This window comes from Asparagus officinalis, chromosome 3 (genome assembly GCF_001876935.1).
Source record: "Asparagus officinalis chromosome 3, Aspof.V1, whole genome shotgun sequence".
In the NCBI taxonomy this organism is placed as follows: Eukaryota; Viridiplantae; Streptophyta; class Magnoliopsida; order Asparagales; family Asparagaceae; genus Asparagus; species Asparagus officinalis.
In genome coordinates, this window is record NC_033796.1 from 39,785,828 (window position 1) to 39,795,685 (window position 9,858).

General features: G+C 33.0%; 1 protein-coding gene across 2 annotated transcripts in view; it reads left to right on the forward strand.

Moving 5' to 3' along the window:
• Positions 1 to 9,259, forward strand: part of LOC109833889 (probable serine/threonine-protein kinase PBL3) — a 10,576-nt gene extending 1,317 nt beyond the window's left edge. The window contains exons 2-6 of one of the 2 annotated variants that reach the window (XM_020401740.1): positions 5,708 to 6,077; positions 6,428 to 6,563; positions 6,857 to 6,993; positions 7,089 to 7,212; positions 8,565 to 9,259. In XM_020401740.1, coding sequence (XP_020257329.1) covers positions 5,708 to 6,077; positions 6,428 to 6,563; positions 6,857 to 6,993; positions 7,089 to 7,212; positions 8,565 to 8,953 — 1,156 coding nt within the window. In that variant the 3' untranslated portion in view covers positions 8,954 to 9,259. The remainder of the gene's footprint in view (positions 1 to 5,707; positions 6,078 to 6,427; positions 6,564 to 6,856; positions 6,994 to 7,088; positions 7,213 to 8,564) is intronic. The other variant, XM_020401741.1, reaches the window with a different exon arrangement.

Consider the following 9,858-nt stretch of genomic DNA (forward strand, 5'->3'; position numbering starts at 1 on the left):
TATAGGGTCTTGTATTTTTGGTATTGGGAGTCTCTTAGAAGTTTGAAATGTGAAATTTGTTTGTGGATCATATATTACATTCAAGTAAAACTTACAGTATAGACTTAGTGGAAGCTGAAAGTTTGCATCTCTAAGACTTTTGATGGATTGGTAGTTATTGTTTCAGTTATGAAAGTTTGATGCCTGCTTTCATGTTGGAAAGGATTCCATGTCCTGTCTCTTTAGTCAAGAGTTTAATTGCATAAAGTTGGACCTTTTCTGTTCATAGGATGTGGTTGTGTGTGTTGAGATGGAGGTTATATCTTCTAGTTTTAAGAACTGGATTTGATAAAGTTCAATTTTCATGTGCCTACAAGATCGGATACTGATTAAGGTAATCTAAACAAATATACACATACAAATTAATGTAGATTTATATGGGTTTGGCGCTTTGGGAATATGAAAAAGCTTATACCTTGATTTGGATCGAGTACAATGTTTGATTTCTGAGATTTTGAATCAACTGTTTGATTGACATTGACCCATAAATGGCAATACGTACAGAGAGGGGTGAAGTTGATGGTTACATTTGTCTCTTCATGACCTATAATTTTCGTTGTACTGATATTTAAGTGTATGTTGACTGCTGATATTTCCATTTAGGTGCCGAGTAGTTATACCTTGACTAGGTCAGGTCGGATGCAAAAGCCCAATGCTAATAAATATCTAACTTTGTAGAGAACCAAATGTAATTTACCATTAAAAAGATTCATTTATTTTGTTTGTATTGAGATGTTCCTGTTAAGTCATTTTTCTTTGAGATTACAGGATGGTGTATTGGAGTGGCAATAAGGTGTTTGTTTGTACCGAAAGTAAGGCATTAATTCTTATAATCTCATCTGCTCCCTATAACGTATCCAACACCCAATGACGAAGGTCTGCTTATAACCATCAACTATAACTTTATGTGTTATTTTTTGAACTTTTTCCCTCTAAACATGTGCTTCCGAAAGTGATATTGATATGAAAAATGCAGTTTTTCTTTAACATCCATTAAGATATATCTAAGGTATATTAATTCTAGTTTCAATTCTTCATCATCTATGTTACCTTTGTGCTTCTATTAGGAAGCCGTACTCGTACCTGCCATGGACCCATACGCAAACCTCTTGGACACTTCTTGAACATATGCATATGTTTATTCAGACATATACTCAACTATATAATACATGTTTTAATTTAAAACACTCCAAATACACTTCTTAGATGTATATTCTACAATTCACATCTATTTCTTATACGTTGATCTTATGTAAATTATTACTTTTAATACATATAAATATACATAACACACACACACACACTAGGTTTTATGCACGTGCAATGCACGTGGTTAAATATCATGATTAAATATTTTTAATTTATTTCCTTACTAAAATTTGTTCATCAATTTCACTTTGATCGTTTTTGCTCACTTATGTCTTTAAATTTTAGTATTGTGATTTTTTTTTGATGTTTGTTAGAATGGGCTACAACAAATTTAAATTTTTATGTTGATAATTAAATTTGCAGAAAATAAATGTAATCTAAAGCAAATTTGAATTTTCACGTGATTTGGACCGACATGAAACCAATTTTGAAAGTATAATGTTGTAACAATGAAAAACACTCAAAAAAAGTAGGGTTATAAAAGAAAGATGAATAATTAAACCTAAAAAGCCAAGATGATTAATTAAAAGTCGGCTAGAATGAAACTAAAGAGAATATGAAGTTTGTTGCTAATTAATTAATAGACTTTAGAAAAAATCATAAACTAAAGATTAATGTTAAATCTAGTATATTTTATATGATAAAAGCATCCACATAATCATATAAAAATATTTAAAAGAGTTTATGAAAATCCTTTCTAAAGATTCCTGGTTTTACTCAAAAAATTGAGCTATTCTATAAAATATTCGGAATCTTTTATTCTTTCTATTTTATTTTTTTATTGAGTTAAGATCAATCTTTCTCCACCTTTATCTTTTTCCTAAGCAATTCTAAAGTTATGCCTTCATCGTCTATATTGATTGAGACATCGGTCTGAAGCTGGATTTCTTGTGCTATTATTTTACCCTGAGCTCATTCATGTTTTGTCTTCTCGTCTTACTTCGCAAAGAAGTTGAATGCATTTTTGATGTTCAACAGAAATTCTAGAAATACAGACTTTGATTATTTTTGTGTTTCAATGAGACTAAATGTTATTTTCATATATATGAATTTTTTGTGTTTCTAATTTATTTTTAAATAAGGTTAGGAGTTTACTCTTTTTTCTCTGCAATGAATTCTTCTTGTGTGCATTCAATAAGAGTTTCTGTTGCGTTAAATACTGTTACTTTTACTCTATCTGTGTTATTTTTCACAAGGATCTGAACTAAATAACTGTATTTTTCATTATCAAATTGCCTTAGATTATAATGTTAATATTTAAACTTGATATGTTTATTTCATGAAGAAGGAATATCACTCAACCTTGGTATTACCTCATTAGTGATTCTGTGATTTATTATTTGGACATTCTTATTAACATCTCTATCCAACCTTCTTGTTGTAGCTTTTGCAAGCTAGAACCACTGCTCAACTTTATTGTAAATGGTAGTTATCTTTACATTATATGTCCAATAGCGTGTTCGTATATTAAAAGAGTATTTTTAAGTTTAATTGTGTAAATTTTAGAGTTGGTCTTATAAGATCATACATCTTTAATATTGTGATGATTGCATATATCAATAGTTTAAATTTGTATTGTATTTATAAAGAGCCTTGATAGATATGCTTCTATTTTAGTAGCTTGTTCTGAATATGCCATGCATATTAGCTTTAAAGTGTAATTTTTTTTTCTTTATTGTGTTATATGGATATCTGCTTGGTTTACTTACCATTCTTTTATTTCTTCAATAAGTTGTATCTTTGTGTTGGTATATATCGTTAATACAATTTACTATAACATGCATATTTTTCCTACAAATTTAAGACAGATATAATATAAATTTTATGTTTAGTGACCTTTTATAAGAATTTTAGTAGTAAAATATGCTACCTTCATATTTAAAGATCTTGAAACGAGACAGTGTTATTATGTGCTTATTTTTGATCATGTCTTTAAAAACTCATCCTTTACTGGTAGTTATATCCCCAAATAAATTTACTTGCAGAGTCATACCACCATATAGGAAAAAGAAAAATATTAATTTTACAACTTTTTTTACTTACATTATTGTAACTAATTATCATGTGTATATCTTTTGTTCATTATAGTGATTTCCCTCATCTTATCTGGCTTGATATATCTTGCAACATAGTTGATCAATGACTTGACTTTAGTTTCTATTGTAAGATTATTTATATGTAATTTTATATTAATTTTATGATTTCTTTAGTATTTCAAGAATAAAGTATAAAAATTTATAAATATTTACTAATTTTTCTTATATCTTTCACGGAGGATGCTTTTTTTAATTAGCACCAAATTAAGGAACTCCTCTGTGCTCTTTGCTAGATATACCTTTTGTTAATATCAGTTCAAGTGATTCATGAATATTTTTAAAATTTAGGCTTATTTACTTCACTCCTCTATTTGAATAAAAACAACTTGATTTTTTTTAAAATGATAGCTCTAAACTTTCCGATAGTTTCTCCATACAAAATTCCTCGTATTTTTTACTCTATAAATATTATTAATATTAGAGATGAATGTTTATACATTATAATCAATTACTACTAACTTATTATATTATAGTTTTTTGTTAGTTTTATGTAATTTAGTCTTCTATTCATTAATGTTATTACTAAAATTATATGTAGTTCCTTAAATTTGTACAGTAACGTTAATTTTTAATTTGTTATATATTTTTTAAATTTTTATTCCTTAACTAGATAGTTTTAATCTATCGTAATTGTTAGTTTTTACTAGTGTCCACTTAGACTTCCTTTAGATGCTGAAAATGGATGATAAACTTTAAATTGAAATTTAAATTTATATATCTTAATGAAAGGATATCAAACATTTACTCTTTTCTTTACCAAATTTTAGCTTTTTTGTGATTTTAAACTTTTGAGGGTGTGTTTTGTAAAATTTTTAAACTTTAATAGTATTTTTTGAAAATTTTAAATTTTATGTTAGGTACTTGTAATTTTTATATTTTATGAGTGGTGGTAAGTTTTTAAATGTTAAGATGTTTCTTTCAACCCTAAAATTTTGAGCGTGTTTTTTGCAATTACTAAAACTTGGAGTTGTTTTTTGACAAATTCAAATTTTCAGCGATCTGCTGATAATTTTAGATTTTATGTCTACAGGTTACAAGTTTTGAAATATCAGGATTTTTGTAATTTTTAACTTTTGAGGGAGTTTTTGTAATTTATGTAACTTTGAGGTTATTTTTTACAAATTTTAAATTTTCAAGTGCATAATAGTAATCCCTAGAATCTATCTATGTTATTTGCAAGTTTTGAAATCTCTAATTTTGGCTGTTTTTTTTCTAGTTTGAACTTTTGAGGTTGTTTCTGCAATTTTAGAAATATTGAGGGTGTTAATTGCAAATTTTAAATTCCTTGGGGGCTGTTTTTAATGTTTAGATTTTCATGTTTGTTGTTTTAAGTTTTGAAAAGTCAGGGTGTTTTGGGTAATTTTGAACTTTTAAAGATATTTTGTGTAATTTTATAATTAAATCTTAATCTTATTTTTTTTAAATTGCTGATGTATAGGTAGTTCGTGTGGGATTAATGTAGGATATAATTAGTATTTAGATAGATTAAGATTTAAATAAAAAATTTAAAATAATACTTCATGTAGTTTGTTAATTTTTTTTAATTGTTGAGCTATCGATAATTCCGTGAGATTAGATAAGATGTAATTAGAATTAGAATAGATTAGGATTTAAATGAAATATTCAAAATAGTGAAGGTTAATATTGATCATAGAAAGATTTTCCTGAACTCATGCTTTTAAAGGGAGAGAGAGAGAGAGAGTGTGTATCCGTGTCCCCGTCTCTACCCTTTACAAATTTGTCGTGTCTTGTACCAACACCCGTACCATACCCATGCAACCTAGTTCATCGTATGCCAAGCTTTTTCTCTTATTAAAATGGCTGAGGGACATGATGTTTGTTCAAGAAGGTTCCACTTTTGCTATAAAGGATTGCCCAAGCTTCTATGGGAGTTTGTTTATTTCTGTGGGCCTTGAAGTTCCTAGCATGAGCAGCCTGAGACAATTATGGTTATTTTGAGTAGGGATCTTACATAAACTAATAAGCTGTTTTTTTATGGTCCAAACTTACATCGGCAATTGCGGATAGACTCCCTGTAATATCCACTAATCATGGATAGACTCCCAATAATTCAATTGTTGTGAATAGACTCCCTATACTACCGCCCAATTGCAGATAGACCCCCTGCATTAAATGTTTAGACTTTCTTATTCTTAGGAGGTTTATTTGTCAAAAATAGTTTTTCCTTTCTCTGAGGCTAAAAGAGCCAAAGTTCACTCAAGGGGTCTTTCTAAAACAATAAATCTATAGTGGGTCTATCCACTATCCACAATTGGGCGATAGTACTGGGGTTCTTTCCACAAACGACCCGTTGATAAATTTATTGTTTTTTGCAGATTTGTTTGAAAAATTATCTTTAATACGAGTAATTAAGCTATTAACAGCTCATGAATAGTTTCTAAATTTTCTTTTACAACTACATGCATAGGACCTTCAAAAGTCACTTGCAGGTCAAGCTTGTCTTCATTTCCATCCACTCAGACATTCTCAACTCCATCGACTTTGACGGTACCTTCTTATAGTGAAAGGAGTGGGCCTGAGGTTCTTCCTACACCGAGAACTGAAGGAGAAATTCTATCATCCTCGAATTTGAAAGACTTCACGTTCAGTGAACTGAAAAGTGCCACTAGAAATTTCAGGCCAGATAGCCTTTTGGGTGAAGGAGGATTTGGATATGTTTATAAAGGTTGGATTGACAAGCAAAGTTTCGCTCCTTCCAGGCCTGGGTCAGGGATGGTTGTTGCTATCAAGAAGCTCAAACCAGAAGGTTTTCAGGGTCATAAGGAGTGGCTGGTACTCCTTGATTTCTCTCTTAAATGTCTTATATCTTTGGGTTAATTGCAGATAGACCCCCTGTAGTTCTATTGTTGCAGGTAGAACCCCTGTATTATGGCCTAATTACAGATAAACCCCTCAAGTGATGTTCACCGACTTATAAAATTGTTTTTTTGACATGAAGGAGTCAAAAAAGTTCTGCTCAGGGGTCTATTTGCAACAATTGAAACACAAGGGATTTGTCTGCAATTGTGTTATAGTAGTGGGGGGGGGGGGGTCTCCCCAATTTAACCATATATCTTTGGTGGTCGTTTGTGATATCTAGTTTTTAAGTAACATTGTATTCTTTTGGTTATAAATTGTTGCAGACAGAGGTTGAGTATCTTGGTCAACTTCACCATCCGAATTTGGTTAAGCTCATCGGGTACTGTTCAGATGGTGACAGCCGTCTTTTGGTTTATGAGTTCATGCCAAAAGGAAGTTTGGAGAATCATCTATTTAGAAGTGAGTAATATGTACTTGGTTTCTTTTTCTTTGTCAAAATCATTGATTTCTTTAAGCATTATGAGAAATCAAGCATTATGAGGCACTAGCTACGAATGGAGTAATGTCTGTTAGTGAGTGTGGAGAACTACCTCAGTTCTCTTGCAATTTGTGTATGTTCTTCAATCCCGATAGATTCCGTAGTCTATGAAAGAGACTATTCAAGAGGGAAGATGGAAATGCTTTCTTTAAGGAATACACTCATTCTGTTTATTAAAAGAATAATATCTGAAGTTAACATTGTTGGTTTCTAGGAAGTTCACAGCCACTTTCTTGGGCGATACGGATCAAAGTAGCAGTTGGAGCTGCTAGAGGATTTGTGTTTTTGCATGACAGGGAATCCCAAGTCATTTTTCGAGATGTGAAGGCCTCAAACATTCTCCTGGACTCGGTATTGATACTACTGCCTTTTTGGTTTATATAATGGTGTTTTTTTTTCCAATTTTCCATTTTTGATTTTTTTTAATTTTATTTATTTCGATATAGGATTTTAGTCCGAAGCTTTCAGATTTTGGCTTGGCAAAAGCTGGCCCGACAGGGGATAATACTCATGTCTCCACACAAGTCATGGGAACTCATGGATACGCTGCTCCAGAGTATGTAGCAACAGGTTGGTAAATTGTTGGTCTATGAGGTCAAATTTTAGTTCACGTGAGAGTAGAACTGTATTATTGTTTTTATAACCCAAAATTTTGCTCCTATCATCTTTGTTGTTTTTGGGCCTATTGACCATGCTCGGAAATCCTAGATTGCACATTAGATCTTCAAAATTCTTCTGAATTCTATTTTCCCTTTGCCTTTAACCAGTCAGGAGCCTAGCTCTGAGAACCCTTTGGTTTTTTTATATAGTCACAGGTACAGGGTTGTTAAAGCCTTTGTTGTGCGCGGCGGAAGCTTCGCCGCCTCGAACAATAACTCGAGATAAATCACAACCACTAAGCAAATCACAATCACAGCAAGAACAAACTATTTACGTGGTTCGGCAAGTTGCCTACGTCCACGGGGCAAGGAGGGGGGAAGTTCTTACTATTAGAAATCAAGATAATACAAATAGAGTTACAAATCTCACCGATCAAACCCTAAAACAAAGCTCTAGATCTCTCACAAATCTCCCACAATTGGATGCAACAATTCTTTCCAAAAGACTGCTCAAAAAACGTCCTTGCTTAACCCTAACTAATTCTAATTAGAGTTATATATCAGCTTTCAAACGAACCGGGTCAAAAACCAAGCCCAGCCCAAAAAACAACTCGCGGCCGACCGCGGCGGTCGACCGTGCAGGTATCGCGGTCGACCGTGACGGTCGACCGAACTAAATGACATAGAACAAATATCCTACAGGAAACTCACGGTCGACTGAACCTCATCCCGAGAGTTAAATCTCTTACAGGGTTTGCGCGGTCGACCGTCACGGCCGACCGCCTTCAGATCCGAATCCTACTGCCCTCCTGTGCACGTTCGCGGTCGACCGTCGCTGACTCGCGGTCGACCGCCAGTCTGCCTGGCCGATTCTCCTGAACTTCCTGCTGCTTCTCTCGCCACTTCTTCAGCCTTTTTTTATAAGAAAGAGAAAAGTGGGGTTCAGGAACCATTTAGATAGATGTTGGTTACATACTTTATATTTAAATAGTTATTTATTTTTAATTAAAATGGTGATGGTGTTTGGATATAGTAAAATCGTATAGAAAAAGTCAATCATGCAACGCATAATAGAACTAGTGTCATTCCTTACAAATTACACATTAAGTAATAGAGTTACACAAGTAAATCATTTTTGTTGTGAAATATTTGTTATTTACTTACACGTGAATGAATCAATCTCTGAATAGGCTGACTGTTGAAGACTAATTCAAGAGAATCATTGAAGAAATTCTTACAAGTAATTTTAGAATCTTTTTACAATTCAAGAGTATGTGATCAGTGATGAAATTATTTGTTCTAATGCTTGCAATCACTTTTCAGGCCGTCTCTCTGCTAAAGCTGATGTCTACAGCTTCGGTGTCGTGCTTCTGGAACTACTCTCTGGACGTCGAGCTCTCGACAAGAACAAGATTGGCATAGAACAGAACCTTGTAGATTGGGCTAGACCTTTTCTTGGAGACAAGAGAAAGCTATACAAGATCATGGACTCGAGATTAGGGGGCCAATACCCTAAAAAAGCAGCCTTTACTATCGCCACTCTTGCATTAAGATGCATAAGCAATGAAGCCAGACTCAGACCTAAGATGTCTGAGGTCTTAGCCACACTCGAGCCACTCTTAGACTCAAAAGAAACCATTAAGCAAAATGCAAAAGGGAGGGAGAAAGGTTTCGGATCCAGGCCTAAGGTCACCAAGACGGGTCACGAGTAACGGGTCTCCTTTGACATCCCATCGAAAGTCGCCCAGAGGTCGCTAGATGATGTTTCATTGTAAATGTGATGGCGTTTAGGTGATTAAATTTTGGAATTTCTTTTTAGTCGTGAGGAGATGAATTAATGTGTGAAGCATTGTTCTAATGATGCATTTCGGGGAAATGTATTGATGGATTCAGGTGGAATCAGTTCAGTTCCACGTTTTCTGGCAATTTTTTGTCTCTCTGAATTGGTCAATTTGCTTCTGAGACGTCCATGTTTCTGTTTCTAATGTTGCTCAATTCAGTCAAGAGTTCTTTGGTCATTGGTTGTGCAAGGTATATGATTAATTTAGAGTTGAAGTTTGTTAATTTAAGAAAATTGTGATGTTTTGGTTTTCAGAAAACTTTGCTCGGCATGACAAAAAATTATCTTGTGGACCAGGTTTATCGAGCATTTGTGTTCGAGGGATGCAGAATTATGAAATCAGTGAGAAACAGGAGGGATTTAAAGACATATATTGATCTACAGGTTCTCTTTTTCCCTAATAACGTTAGAAAAATCATTGAAAGTCTACTTTCAAAACCCTTAATTATTTGCAAAATATATTGGAAACAAGAGGTGATCATATTGTCAAAGAAAATTGTACAATGATATCTGCTATTTTTGGTGCACTGTCAGCAGATTCAGGAAGCTTCAACAGCTATACTACAACATAATTTGCTTGATGCATTGCAGTGTACTCGATAAATGACAGAAAGAACATAAACATCAAGCCTTTCAATAGTGCAACAAAGCATCATATGCACTTAAAAGCATCAAATTATAAGGATGATGGCGAAGAATTAAAAGGTTTTTACACATAGAGTTCAGGTCAGAAACTCAATAATTAACTACTTCATTTGGCAGTAGGTTATGTACATC